Source organism: Hypanus sabinus, chromosome 16 (assembly GCF_030144855.1).
Source record: "Hypanus sabinus isolate sHypSab1 chromosome 16, sHypSab1.hap1, whole genome shotgun sequence".
NCBI lineage: Eukaryota > Metazoa > Chordata > Chondrichthyes > Myliobatiformes > Dasyatidae > Hypanus > Hypanus sabinus.
This window is the reverse complement of record NC_082721.1, coordinates 66,498,064-66,513,531: the sequence shown is the minus strand read 5'-3', so window position 1 is coordinate 66,513,531 and position 15,468 is coordinate 66,498,064. Positions and strand designations below refer to the sequence as shown.

The 15,468-nt window shown below is 44.2% G+C and overlaps 1 protein-coding gene across 1 annotated transcript in view; it reads left to right on the top strand.

The window, feature by feature from the left end:
• Window positions 1-15,224, top strand: part of LOC132405909 (adhesion G protein-coupled receptor E1-like) — a 29,818-nt gene extending 14,594 nt beyond the window's left edge. The window contains exons 7-15 of the mRNA XM_059990888.1: window positions 1,459-1,613; window positions 2,895-3,065; window positions 4,967-5,161; window positions 6,515-6,750; window positions 8,281-8,347; window positions 10,374-10,465; window positions 13,470-13,638; window positions 15,016-15,102; window positions 15,210-15,224. Coding sequence (XP_059846871.1) covers window positions 1,459-1,613; window positions 2,895-3,065; window positions 4,967-5,161; window positions 6,515-6,750; window positions 8,281-8,347; window positions 10,374-10,465; window positions 13,470-13,638; window positions 15,016-15,102; window positions 15,210-15,224 — 1,187 coding nt within the window. The remainder of the gene's footprint in view (window positions 1-1,458; window positions 1,614-2,894; window positions 3,066-4,966; window positions 5,162-6,514; window positions 6,751-8,280; window positions 8,348-10,373; window positions 10,466-13,469; window positions 13,639-15,015; window positions 15,103-15,209) is intronic.
• The last annotated feature ends 244 nt before the right edge of the window (window positions 15,225-15,468 follow it).

Below are 15,468 nucleotides of genomic sequence, written 5' to 3'. Positions count from 1 at the left end.
CTCCTCCTTGCTGATAATCAAGACTGGTGCACCTCAGGGATGCGTGCTTACCCACTGCTCTACTCTCTCTACACCCATGACTGTGTGGCCAGGCACAGCTCAAATTCCATCTATAAATTTGCTGACAACACAACTCTTGTTGACAGAATTTCAGATGAAGTTGGGGAAGTGTACAGGAGTGAGATAGATCAGCTGGTTGAGTGGTATCACAACAGAAACCCTATACTCAACATTGGTAAGACCAAGGAACTGATTGTGGATTCAAGGAAGGGGAAGTCAAGGAAACACACATCCTCATCGAGGGGTCAGCAGTGGAAAGGGTAAACAGTTTCAAGTTCCTGGGAGTCAACAACTTTGAAGGTCTGTCCTGGACCCATGTTGATGCAATTACAAAGAAGGCATGACAGCGGCTATGAGTGATTCAGAGTTAGAGGAGGATTGGTATGTCACCAAAGACGCACGCAAATTTCTACAGGTGTACTGTGGAGAGCATTCTAACCGTTTGTATCACTGTCCGGTATGGAGCAGCCACTTTGCAGGATTAGAAAAAGCTGCAGAGTGTTGAAAACTCAGCCAGCTCCATCAGGGACACATTCAAAAGGCAATGTTCAAACAGGTGGCATCTGTCATTAAGGAAACCCATCACCCAGGACATGTTCTCTTCCTATTGCTACCATCAACGACACAGAAACAGGTACTGAAGACACACTGTCAGCCTCCCAGGAACCTCTCCACCATTAGATTTCTCAATGGACAATGAAACCACGAACTCTACCATTTTACTTTATGCTATCTTTTCACATGACTTATTTAATATAATTTTCTTTATGTATTCTACTTAGTGTAATTTAAAGGTTTATTATTATTATTATTATTATTATGCATTGCAATGCACTAATGCCCTAAGAAACAAATTTCACAACATAAGCCGATGATATTAAATCTGCTTCTGATTCTGGTTACCAAGGCATCAAAGCTTAAGGGGAGAAGGAAGGAGAATGGGGTTGAGAGGGATAATAAATCAGCCATAATGGAATGGTGGAACAAACCCAATGGGCTGAATGGCCTAATTCTTATCCTTGGTCTTAAGGTCTTATCTCCTTTCACAGAAAGGCACCATTTTCTGTGGATCTCCAGATTTTGAACCATCCATAAGACACAGGTCAGGAATGTGATAGATTCCCATTTACCTGGAAGAGTATAGCTTAACCAACACAAATTAACTTAACACCATCCATGATAAAGCAGCCTTCATGATGAGCTCCATGTCCATCCCCACTGACAGCTGATTTTAATACCCAAAAGACTTACAAAGCGCTACTGCAGTGGACGTGTTTTGTGTTGACCTGCCTTTATATCCAGTTGCTGGAGTGTTTCAGTGATGTCTCTCCACATTCAGCAAAGGCTGATCTATTATCTCCACAGAGTTTCAAGCTGTTTCCTTAATTGTATTCAAAGACTTGGAATCCCTGCTGAACCAAGAGATTAAAGGCGGCCGTCCATCTCAGAACAATGTGTCATTAAACTCCAAGGTGATAGCCGCCACCATCAGCAACAAGGCCATCAGCTCTAATCGGAAGGAAAAGTTCAATTTGACTCTGAAACTCAACCAGGTTTGTAGTTACAGTCTGTGATGTTCCCCAATTGAAGATGAACTTCATGCTAAAATGCAAAATGTGAGGTTGAACAGGCACAGATCCTGGGTTTGGGTATAACATTTCCATGGGAACTGGGTTTGGGCCATTTCAGGTCAGTTTATAGTGGCCATTCCAGTCACCATTACTCAGGGACAGTACAATGGGGCCTGATAGAGGAAGTGGAGATCCCTCATCTGAGAGAGATGGGGGAATGTTTAGAGACTGGTCATGAGACATATCAGAGCAGGAGTCCTTTGCTGTAATTTCTCAGGTCATTGAGTAACTGGTTACAAAGTACAACCACCATTTCATTGAAAGGAAAATACCCATTACTGCATTGTAATTACCCATTCAGCCATCGAGTTTGCACAGTAGCAGAGTGTTGACATAACACTTCACAGTGCCAGCAATAAGACAGAGTACTAATTCCTGCCAGTGTCTGTGAGGAGCTTGTTCTTTCTCTTTGTGACCACATGGGTTCATCAAAGACTGTGTTGGTCATTGACACAAATAATGCATTTCACTGTACCTTTCAAAGGTTTGATGTTCATGTGACAAATAAAGGTAATCTTTTCTAATTTTATTGCCCTGCACTTCACAAGTTTGATGGGACAATGTAGATGGAGCTTTGCTCTGTTTCTAACCGGTGTCTACTGTCCCGTGGCTGTGAAGATTTAAGTTGTTATTAGAATTTGTTACACTACTGGCAAGAAGGGCGATCTTATTAAAATGGAAAGATATTTCTTCCCCTACATTAATTGAATGGTTTTCTCAAGTGATGTTATGTCTTAGTTTGGAAAAAATTAAAAGTAGAATTTTTGATCCTCAATATGATTTTGAGAGAAGATGGGGTTCTTTTGCCAAATATATTCATTTAATTATCCTTCCAATTTTATTTTTTTTATAAATATGAAATGGCAGTTGATGACTTTTTTTATATATTTAGATGATAGTTAAATGTATTGCTCTGGGAGGTTGATTCTTAATAGGTTTTTTTTGTAGTTAGTGGGGTTTTTTCCCCCCAGTTTAGATGGGGTTCTGTTTTTATTCCTTCTTTTTCCTTCTATTTTTTTCCATTTTTATATTTTAAGATCAGTTTTTTCAACCTTATTAATTGTATACATATTAATCTGTTGAAGTTTAGTATCATTTTATAGCTGTTGAAGATTATATATCAATAAAAAGATTCTAAAAATGAAAATGAAATGAGAATATTTTCAAAAATGGTTGAAAGAATATGTTCCTATCTGGAAACAGGAAAAGGAAGATGGTGAAGAGCCAGAATGTGTCTATTGGAGTAATACCAAAGAGAGAAGTGTCTGGTTATCTGATGGTTGTGAACGGATCCATTCCAATCAGACCCATGTAATCTGCCAGTGTAACCATCTGACAAGCTTTGCTGTTTTAATGGCTCCAGTTCAGACTGAGGTAAGAAATTATTCAACAGAAAAATCTGTAGTCAGATGAAAAGGGTGAACGAAGAGAGTCAGAGTGAGAGAGACACAAACACAGAAACAGATCCTTCGGCCCACATTCTCCATGCTGATCATCGAGGGTCACCTGCATTAAAATTTGTTCTGTAGCTTTCTATATTCTGGTGATACAAATCCTCATCTAGATGTCGCTGGATGTGGTGATGCACCTGCCTCTGCCACCCCCTCAAGGCAGTGTGTCCCAATGGGTGAAAACAATCCTTCCACAAATCCCTTCAAAATCCTTACCCCGTCCGGTCAACCTCTGTGACTGCATTTCGACACTTCTGCTATGGTGTAGATTTTCCCAGTATCTATTCACTCTGTGCTCCATCAGCACCCTCTGCTGCAAGGAAAACAAAACACTGATCCATGCAAGTCAAAAGGATGGTTCAGAAGGCATATGGTGTGGTGGCCTTCCTTAGTTAGGTGTGGTTAGATCACTGTCAGAGCACTGAGTTCAGTTCTGTTTGCCTTATTATAGGAATGTTAGAAACGTAGAAAGCCTACAGCACAATACAGGCCCTTCAGCCCACAAAGCTGTGCCAAACATGTCTTTACTATAGAAATTACCAAGGGTTACCCATAGCCCTCTATTTTACTAAGCTCCATGTACCTATCCAGGAGCCCCTTAAAGTACCCTATTGTATCTGCCACCAGCATCGTTGCTGGCAGCCGATCCCACGCACTCAACACTCTCTGCGTAAAAAAACTTACCCCTGACATCTCCTCTGTACCTACTTCCAAGCACCTTAAAGCTGTGTCCTCCCGTGTTAGCCATTTACAGCCCTGGGAAAAGCCTCTGACTATCCACACGATCAATGCCTCTCATCATCTCATACACCTCTATCAGGACACCTCTCATCCTCCGATGATGTGGAAGATTTAGAGAGGCTTCAGAGGGGATTTACGACTGGAAAGCATGTCTCATGAGGATAGGTTGGGTGACCTAGGGCTTCGTGAATCACCTCTTCACCCTCTCCACTGTTAGCAGGAGGCTTGTAAGAGGAGGAGTCCCTCTGTCACCATTTCTCAGGAAATTACGTAGCCACAGTTTCAGAGAACAAGTCCAGCAGCTCACTCAGCAGCACTCTAGCCGTGGTCTACACAATGTTGCTTAAAGATTTACCATTTCCTGTCTGTACTGTACTTATATTTTATTCCCTGACTAATGCTGGCAAGTAATCGATGCCTTCTTTACTGCCTCAGTGACCTTTATTCCACCTTCAGGAATACAATGACTTGTACACACTGTTCCTCCACACACCAGGTCCTCACCATTCATGATGTAAGTCCTCCCCTTATTACAGATACTCAAGGGACCACCGACGCTGGACTGAGGAGCAACAAATAATCTGCTGGAGGACCTTATTGGGTTGAGCAGCATCTGGAGGGGGAAAGGAATTGTGAAAATCTCAGTTCCGAACCCCGTATCAGGACTGAGTTGACGTTCTGGTTCTGATTCAGGGTTTCAAACCAAAACAGCGACAGTTCCTTTCCTCCCACAGACGCTGCTCGACCCGCTGAGTTCCTCCAGCAGATCAATTACTGCTCCTACCTTTGTTAGTTGTGCCAAGGTTATGGTATGGTATTAGTTATGGCTGGCACTGTAGCGTTATTGATGGTGCATCAATTAGTTGCGCCAAGGATAGAGTACGGTATCAGATGTGGACAACACGGTAACATAGTGGTGAGCAAAATCACTTTATAGCAACAGTGATCACCAGTTGTGGTTTGATTCCCACCGCTGCCTGTAAGGAGTTTGTACCTTCTCCGCACGATCACCATGTCTAATGCTGTCCCTGGAGACTCTATCACAGCCAATTCCTGAGCGTGGTTCCCACTTTGTGCTTGCAGATTGACGACAGGCACTTGGAGGTGATCACCTACATCGGCCTCATCATCTCCCTGCTCTGCCTCGCTGCCTCCATCGTCGTATTTGTCAACTGCAAATCCATCCAGAATGCGAACACCAATCTCCACAAGCACCTGAGTATCACCCTCTTCCTGGCACAGTTCATCTTTCTGATTGGAATACGGATTAAACAGCTGGTAAGAAAACCAAATTACTACCTCCAATTCTCATATAGCTCCTGAATGTGCAGTTAGTCATATTCTGCAGAAAAGCCAGACTTAACGTGGGAGTGGTGGTATCTCAGCCCCTGCTCTCCCACCACTCTCCTCTGGTGTCCTCTCCTTCCATTGACCCATCATGACCAGCGTGCCATCCCTTTAATCAGATCCTCATTGCAATGGTGGCCAAAGCCTCCAAGCATTGGAGACCCTCCCCTTCCCCACGGACCTGTCACCACAGAATGTTGCCCTTTCCCTCCCTCTGCCCTCCTGTCCAATGACCTCACGGGACACTCCAAACCTCCCTATTCACATTCACCCTGGGGTGCAGTGGATTAACCGTGTCACTGAGTTTCCCGGTCACTGGAGAATGAGTGACATCAGCACACTTTGCAGATCTGGAGCTGCAACAAGATATTTTGTAAAAAGTACCAAAGTTGTTCTAAGTTTATAGACTCACAAGAGTTTGTAAACACTGGAAACCTGGAGCAAATCACAAAGGAGCTGGAGGAACAGAGGAGGTCAGGTAATGTGAAACGTCTAACGTCCGTGTCCCTTCATAGATACCTACTGACCCTTGGAGTTCCTCCATCTCCTTTGTGTATTATTCTAATTGTATCACTGAATTACTACTCATTAATAAATCTTTGTTCTTTATATGTTTGCACATTATCTCTTCCATTGTGTACATGTGTTGGTGTACTGGTTTATTTCACTGTCTCTGTGTTGGTATCTCTGAGTTACACACACAAAACACTGGAGAAACTCAGCAGGTCAGGCAGCATCTATGGAGGGAATAAAGAGTTGAGATTTCGGGCTGAGACCCTTCATCAGGATTGGAAAGGAAGGTGGCAGAAGTCAGAATCAGAGGGAGAGGAGGGGGAAGGAATACAATCTGGCAGGTGATAGGTGAGATGAGGTGACGGGGAAGGAGTGTGGGTGGTGGGGGTGGGTACGAATGCAGCAGTTGGGAGGTGATAGGTGAAAAAGTTAAAGGGCTGAAGGAAAAGGAATCTGATCGGACAGGAACATGGAGCAGGAGAGAAAGGGGAGGATGGGAACCGGGGGGAGATAATAGGCAGGTGAGGAGAAGAGAAGAGGTAAGAGGGAGCTGGAAAAGGTTGTCAGTCCATTTCTGATGCCATGTTTTTCTCTGTGTCCGTGTGAATGTCTTCAGCTGTGGTTATCTCTCTCGGTTTCTTTCCACTTGTCTGTAACCGCCTGTGCGTCTCTGACCCGCCTCTGCATGTTCCTGCCTGCGTCCCTGTCTCTGACTGCCCTCTGCTTTTGCCCCAAGCTGCTCACTATCCACTGTGTTGCCTCTTTCTTTAGGTTGTGTGCGCCCTGATTGCTGGGTGTCTGCATTACCTCTTCCTTGCCGTCTTCGTCTGGATGTTCCTGGACAGTTTGCAGCTTTTCATCATGTCCAGACACCTGACAGTCACCAATTACACTCGCACACATATCATCAAACCAAGATACCTGTACGTTTCTGCTTATGCTGTTCCTGCTGTGATCGTCATTATCTCAGCGGCAGTAAACCCTGGAGGCTATGGGACAGAGACCGTGTGAGTATTAAACGATAAGGAAATGTGATAGAGTGATGCAACTGACTGATGCAGAAAGAGCCTTTCATTCTATCTGGTCCATGCTGGTTTCCTGCGGATTTAGCCCATCAGTCCCATTGCCCCTCTCCCTATCTCCCTCTACCCCTGCATCTTATCCTCCCATAAATTGCCATCCACTCCCCTTTGATGCTTTCTCCACCCACCCACAACAAGGGGTAAGTTACTGACAATAACACACTGTTGGGATGTGGGATCAAACCGGAGCTCTCGGAGAAATCCTGACATGGTGATGGAGAGAAAATGCAAACTCCACTCGGACAACAACCGAGGTCAGGATTGTCCCGGGTCCTGGAGGCAGCGGCCCAATTGGCTGCACCATTGCCCTCACACAGGACATGAGCTGAGTCCTGTACCAGCTCTGAGAACAAAGCATACAATTCACCCGATATCCTTCATCAGAAACCTTGACAATACTGTATTAAATATTCCCCAAGTGGTAATTGCATGGTGAGGTGTAGGAAGCTGCCGTGAAACTTGTAAAAAGGAAAACATTTGCGAGGGTTATTATGGATCGTGTCTGAGATATTCCCGAGACTGGGGAGGGTTTGACTTCACACGCTGACAGCTCCTGTCCCAACTGACCTCAGCTGCTGAGCCACTGAGGGGTCCGAGATTGTCTATAGGCCGGAGGAGAATCTTAAGAATGATGGGGGAAACAGGAGGAGACCATTTTGCATCTCAAGGAGTCTACCAATGAACCCTGACTGGAACACATTTCCCTAATCTAGGTCCACAGCTGTTGACACCCTTATCCAACAAGTGTCCACCCACCTCGGCAACCTGGGATCAAAGGGGAGAGTTTCCAGTGACCTGATATCCCACTGATCTCCATCCAGGGACCTGCAGAAGTGAGTCTGCCTGAGATCGCAGCATCACAGAACATTGCAGAGCTGATAGGCTAATGGCCAATCATTCCCTCAACTTCTTCTGGGATTGACCACAATGAGAGAGGCAAACAAGGTTTCTGTTGAAACACCAGCTGCCTGATGCTGTTGGACTTGGTCACTATCAACCCCAGTCTCTGCATGTGGAGCGAGGGGGAGACGGGGTGGTGCCCGTCCCTGTCCTTGTCAAGTCCGTCCTGTGCTAAGTGGCCCCACCCTCCCAGTTTAATGACAGATACTCAACTCTGGACGGAGGTTGAGTTCCAGTGCAGAGCTGAGGGGGAGTCACGTTGTCACTGGTGTTGTCATTGGAGGAGATATCACAGCCAAGTCCTGTCTGTAGTTTCGGATGGACAGAACTTATCAAACAAAACTATATCAAAGAAGAGCACAGGCCATTTTCCCCCACATTCAGACCAACATCCCGTAACCAGTGACATGATTGGTCATCAACGCACTGCTATTGTTTGCGATCTTGCCATGCAGAGATTGGCTGCCAATTTCCTGCGCTGTAGATCCGCTGATGTTCTCAATGTAATTCACAAACTGACTGCCACCCGGTGACGAAACGCTTCCATCTCCACAGCTGTTGGCTGAAGCACGAGTCGGGGTTTAACTGGAGTTTCCAGGGCCCGGTCTGTTTCATGATTCTGGTAAGCTTCCTGTTTCTCTCTACACACCAGCCATTCCAGACCAGGGTTCTCTCTTGTTGTGTGCTTCACTTTCAGGCCCCTGTGTGTGTCTACATGGTGTGTCTCTATGCCCAGGGTTCACAGACACCAGATATCACTGTGCACTGGAGTCTCTTGGTGTCCAGGGTTGAGAAGGACGAGCTTGGGGTTTGCACTGAAGCTCAGTGCTCAGTGGGGAAGGACCAGAGTCAAGGGTGGTGCCTCTGCACTGGGTCTGTGTCCAGTGTAACAACCCCTCATGAATTACTCATAGACTGTGAGAAGCATTGTGTCCTCTCAATTTTAATGTGTCTGACACTCAGTGTGGTCAGCACATTTGATAACTGAAGAAGTATCAGTGAACCTGGCCCTCAGGTGTGTGTGAATGGCACCTCTGACCTAGGGGCTGGCCTTTGACCTTTGATCTGTTGTTTTCAGAATCAGAATCAGGTTTATCACCTGCATGTATTGTGAAATTTGTGAACTTGGCAGCAGCAGTTTAATGCAATACATGATAGAAGAAGAAAAAAATAAAATAGTACTAATAAATAATTAAATCAATTACAGTTTACATATATTGAATTAATTAAAAATCATGCAAAAACAGAAATAATATTGATGCACCATCAATAGCTCTGAGACGTGGGTTAAGGTAGGCTTTTATTGCCTGGAAGAAAGCACAAGCAGCAAGTGACCATCACAAAACATCCTGGAGACTGAGGAAGGGTCTGTGCCTCCAATCGCCTTTATACTGGGGTCTGTGGGAGGAGCCACAGGAGCAGTCAGCAGGGGGGCGTGTCCAGACAGGTATATGTAGTTCACCACAAATATATATTAAAAAAGTGAGGTAGTGTTCATGGGTTGAATGTCCATTTAGGAATCGGCTGCCAGAGGGGAAGAATCTGTCCCTGTATCACTGAGTGTGTGCCTTCAGGCTTCTGTACCTCCTACTGATGGTAACAGTGAGAGAAGGGCATGGTCTGGGTGCTGGAGGTCCTTAATAACGGACACGACCTTTCTGAGACATCTCTCCTTGAAGGTGTCCTGGTTACTTTGTGGGCTAGTGCCCAAGATGGAGCCCACTAAATTTACAACCCTTTCTCCTAACCCTGAGCTTCCTCTCCTAACCCTGAGCCATTGCCCCTAACAACTCCAACCCTGTGTTATCCTCAACCCCAGTCACTGACCAACACAAAAGATGCACACAGCCTGCACATCCTGGGTAGTTCCCTCCATTATTTGCCCATCCCCAGACCCTCTCTGAGTCGTGTGTGCACTGGGCCCAGTGATAACGGAATCTTTATGGTTGCTTTCATCCCTTTGAGACATCGGCACATTTGCAGATTAGATACCACTTTACCCCAAGTGTTGGGACAGTTCATCAAATGCTTCACACTTTGGAGATGATGAAAGATTTGATCTAAAAGCAATTCCTGTTGTTGAAGTATGGTATCTCTTTCCACCATCTTCATCATCCTATTATTTATCACTGAGTAGGGTGGGCCTAGTCCTTGGGTTTGGTTGTGTCTGTCTGCATAATTAAGAAGAACAGTGAGGAGGAATAGGCAGGTTGAGGGGCACCGGGTCATTGATTCAGGGCAGGATGGAGGAAAGAAGCAGAGAAGCTGGGGGCCTGCTTCCCAACCTTCTGGCCTGGAATTCCCAGCTCACAGATCCCACTGACTCAGCATAGTGGTTGAGGGTGAACAATTCCCAGTTAATTCCTCTCCTGGGTTTCATAGTCATCCCAGTGCATTTGGGTTCTGTGGAAAATCCCACCCCTTGGAAGAATGTTGGTTTTCCAAAATGTATGAGTGGAGAGTCTGAGGGGGAGACATGGGGGACAAGCAGAAACAAGAGAAAATCTGCAGATGCTAGAAATCCAAGCAAGATTTCTCTCACTCTTCTCTCGCTTTTTCCCTCCATCATTCTCTTGCACTCTCTCTCTCTCACACACTCTTTCTTGCAATCTCTCCCTCTCTCGCACTCTCTCTTTATCTCTCTCCAGGTCAATACAGTCCTTTTATTTTCCGCTCTCTACTTACTGAGACGCCATTTCAACTCACGCAACAAGGAGGTGTCGAAGCTTAAGGAAACCAAGTAAGTGACTTGATGGATGTATATAAGATGATATGAGGCATGGAGTGGACAGCCAGCATCTTCCTCCCAGAGCAACAATGGCTAATACGAGATGGCATAATTTAATGTGATTGGAGGAAGAGTATTGGGTGGAGGGTGGGGTGGAATCTCAGAGGTAAGTTGTTCACACAGAGAGTGGTGAGAGTGTGGAACACATTACCAGGGTGGTGGTAGAGGGGGGTACATTAGGGGCATTTGAAAGACTCTTAGATAGGCACATGGATGAAAGAAAAATGTCACATGAAGTTGCTGGAATTTTGTTCCATTCCTCCAGACAGAACTGGTGTAACTGAGTCAGGTTTGTAGGCCTGCTTGCTCGCACATGCTTTTTCTGTTCTGCCCACAAATCTTCTATCGGATTGAGGTCAGAAAATGATGTCAAGTCTGGTTCATCCTTGGGAGCAATTTCCAAACACCTGAAGGTACCACATTCATCTGTACAAATAATAGTACGCAAGTATAGACACCATGGGACCACACAGCCATCATACCGCTCAGGAAGCAGATGCATTCTGTCTCCTAGAGATGAAAGTACTTCAGGGCAAAAAGTGCAAATCAATCCCAGAACAACAGCAAAGGACCTTGTGAAGATGCTGGAGGAAACAGGTAGACAAGTATCCATATCCACAGTAAAACGAGTCCGATATTGACATAACCTGAAAGGCTGCTCAGCAAGGAAGAAGCCACTGCTCCAAAACCGCCATAAAAAAGCCAGACTACAGTTTGTAAGTGCACATGGGGACTTTTTGGAGAAATGTCCTCTGGTCTGATGAAACAAAAATTGAACTGTTCGGCAATAATGACCATCATTATGTTTGGATTAAAATGGGTAAGGCTTGCAAGCCGAAGAACACCATCCCAAACGTGAGGAAGGAAAATTGTGTGGATATATTGATGCAACATCTCAAGACATCAGCCAGGAAGTTAAAGCTCGGTCGCAAGTGGGTCTTCCAAATGGACTATGACCCCAAGCATATCTCCAAAGTTGTAGCAAAATTGCTTAAGGACAACAAAGTCAAGATATTGGAGTGGCCATCACAAAGCCCTGACCTCAATCTGAAAGAAGATTTGTGGGCAGAACAGAAAACGCATGTGCGAGCAAGGAGGCCTACAAACCTGACTCAGTTACACCAGTTCTGTCTGGAGGAATGGAACAAAATTCCAGCAATGACCCAAAATGTTTGACCCAAGTTAAACAATTCAAAGGCAATGCTACCAAATACTAGCAAAGTGTATGTAAACTTCTGACCCACTGGGAAAGTGATGAAAGAAATAAAAGCTGAAATGAATCATTCTCTCTGCTATTATTCTGACATTCCACATTCTTAGACTAAATTGACCCAATTGGTCCCAATTGACCTAAGAAAGGGAATGATTTCTAGGATTAAATGTCAGGAATTTTGAAAAACTGAGTTTAAATGTATTTGGCTGAGGTGCATGTGAGCTTCTGACTTCAACTGTATACTTGAATTAATGAACAGGTTTACAGATGTGCCTAATGAAGTGACTACTGGGTGTATGCCATGTTATCTGTTGTCTTGTAACAGCAAATTGACTTTATCTTTTATATTAGAATTATATTGTTTTACATTTGATCCCTGCTGAGTAAGTGGGGTGACAATTAGCAGTTTCCCAGGAAGGGCTTCTGTCCATGGTGCTGATCTCTGCGCATGGTGACACTGGAAGTGGGGAGCTAGTCAGCCAGAGTTCAGATCATTGACCAGAGATTGCATGTGGAAATCTTCTTGTGTACATGCCACGTGAGAACAGTGTCAGGACTGACATAATTGCTGCCACTTAACTCTCAAACCCAATGACTAGGAATGGGTGCAAAGACAATGTAAAATTGATGGTATCAACAGAAGATGGGACACAGCATTAAGGTCTCACTCAGAAGGCACTTCAATAATCTGAGCATGACCAGGCAGAGCCAACATTGTATCGTGAAGGGAAACTCATGTTTCCTATTGTGAATCTAATAATAATTATAGTAGCGAAGGAGGAGCCATTGGGTTTTCAGAAGGCATTTGGACATTATGGCAGAAGTACTCCTTCTGGGGATAGATCACATAGACAGATGAGGTGATTCTCAGCAGCTCTGAAGGCTTCTTCCCACTCACCATCAGGATCCATTCTTGGTTATGTGCACAAATTGACAAGTGTGCACTGTGGTGAAGGTTTACCAGGCTGATCCCTAGGCTGGATAGCTTGATGTTTGAGAGATATTTAAGCAGAATGGAACTTCACTCATTATAGATTAGAAGGGTACAAAGGGCCCCCTTTGAAAACAGATGATTATGAAAGGGATACAGAAGATGTTGAGCAGATGACGAGGCATTTAGAGCAAAGAACAGTTTCTGGATGGAGGTGACACGTTTGAAAATCGAATCATGAGGGACTTCTTACCTTGAAAGATTGTAAATCTGTACCCCAGAGTGATGCAGATATGGAGTTATTGAATATTTGAAAGACAGAAATTGACTGAGATTTGAGCTATGGGAGAGTCAATGGGTTTGCAGAGAGCAAGTGAGTATTGTGGAAACCAAGATTAGACCAACCATGATTTTACCAAATCACAGGGAAGATTCATAGTGGTAATTTCTACACCTAATTCATGACTTATGTAGCACAGCATCCTGAATTGGAAATATATCACTGCTCCTCTGTTGTGACTCGGTCTAAATCCTGGGACTCATTTTCCCACCATTTCATGGGAGCACCTGCACCAGAAGGAAAGCATCACTTCCAGGCAGTGACACACCACCGCCTTCTCAAGGGCAGTTTTGATGCAATAGGCAATGTCCTTTCCAGTGATGCCTGGGGCCCAGCAATGTATCTAATAAACACAAGAATGTGCTGTTGGCTGTTGAGAAAACCCTGAGGGTATGAAAGATCCCACATGAAGGGAATTTCTTCATTCCTGTGTTTTTCATTCTCCTGGTTTCTTTTTCCTTCTTCTCTACAGAACCCTAACCATTAAGGCTGCAGCACGGATGTTTGTTTTGGGATCCACGTGGATCTTTGGAATATTTCACGTTGATCAGAGCACTGCAGTGTTCTCCCACTTATTCACGATCATCAACAGTCTCCAGGGTCTGTTTGTTTTCCTTATTTACTGCGTTTTCAATCACCAGGTAAGAATCTCTTCCTAAGGACACATACTGTGAATGGTTGGGTACTCGGGATGTAAAGAAACAGAGGAACCTAGGAGTATGAGTTTGAAAGCAGTGTCAGAGGTGGACAGGGTTCGGAAAAAGGCATTTGGCACACTGACCTTCAGGGCAATGAGCATTGGAGATTGGACATTATTTTGCTGTTTCATAAGTTGTTGGTGAGGATGCAATTGGAATACAGTGTGTACTTCTGGTCACCCTGTTATCAGTAGTTAAATTGGAAAGAGCTCAGACAATATTTGAAGATGCTTCTGGATTAGAGGGCCTGAGTTATATGGAGAGGTTGACCAGCTTAGGTCTCTATTCCTTGGAACGTAGGAAAATGAGAGTCAACCTTGCAGAAATGTTTAAAAGTATGAGAAACATATATTGTGTAAGATGGGTGATAAGTCTTTTCCAGAGGGTTAGGGAGACCCGAACTAGGGGGCATAGATTTAGGGTGAGAGGGGAAAAATTTAAAAATGGACCTGAGTGGTAGAGGATGGTGAGTATATGGAGTAAGCTGCCAGAAAATGTGGTTGAGGCAGGTACAGTAGTATAATTCAATAAGTATTTGGATATGCACATGGAAGGTTGGGGGTTGAAAGGAGCAGACTCAATGTGCTGAATGGACTAATTCTGCTTCAGTGTCTCATGGTCTAAAACAGGAATTTGGAACTAACGGGTGGGCATCATGGTTGGCATGAGCTTGTTGGGTTGAACGGTCAGAAATCCTTGAAGATGATAGCATGGAGAGTTATGTACTTGGATCCTAAGTTGCCTCTGCACATTCATTTAGTCTTTTGATATGTGAATCTATCCTCTTCTTTTGATGTTGGTGGTTTGGCATGACACCTGAGCAAGCTGCTTCCTGTAAGCCTCAATGCACTTTCCAGTCCCAGTATTAGTTCCATGAACTTCTTCCATGGGAGGCAATGTGGAAAGTCTAATCCTATCTGAACGAGTATCTTGGAGATTTCCTTCTCTCTGAGTGATCCACTGAAGGTGCCAATGGGACACAGTGACTACGTAAATTGTAATTCTTACTTGGTCTGGGGACTCTGAAGGGTGATTGAAAGATAGTTTTATTCTACTAGGTAGGAATTAACAAATTCTTTAAAGCATGCTACAAAATAATAGTTAGTATGTAAAGGTTTCTCTCACCACTCATAACTGTGTTATGATACTTACAGAATCATTACAAAAATAGATAGAGAGGACCATTGCAAAAATAAATATCAGCAAATGGAAACAAGTGCAAATTCACAATTAGCACAAAGAATCAAACAATTTTATTGTGTAGAAATAAAATTCATTAAAACTGGGTGTGACTAATGTATCATTCTCATTTTATTGAAGGTGGTTGCTGAATTACGGAAGTGGTTGACCAGTAAACGGAAGAGCATCTCCATCATGTCCACAGAGGTGGAGATGAGCATTACTGAGGTGAGAAGGACAGAAATCTTCAGAAGGTCAGGCTGTGTCCGCGGAGGCAGAAATAAACTAAGTGTCTTGGGCCGATGACAGTAATGGTTCTCTTTTGACATCTGTAGAAGGAGAAAGAGTGAATGTTTCAGGAACTTCATTCCTCCAGTCAGGCATGGGCTGAGAAGTGGGAAATAATTCACAATTGCCCCCTCCATCAAGAGCACATCAATCCACTTATCCCTGAGATTCAATGATGTAATTGAGTCCCTTCCATCAACATCCTGGAGCTGTCACCATTAACTAACTGAACCTGACCAGCCACATTTACTGTAGAATACATGTGGAATGAGCAGCCAGAGGAATTGCTTGAGTTAGGTACAAAAA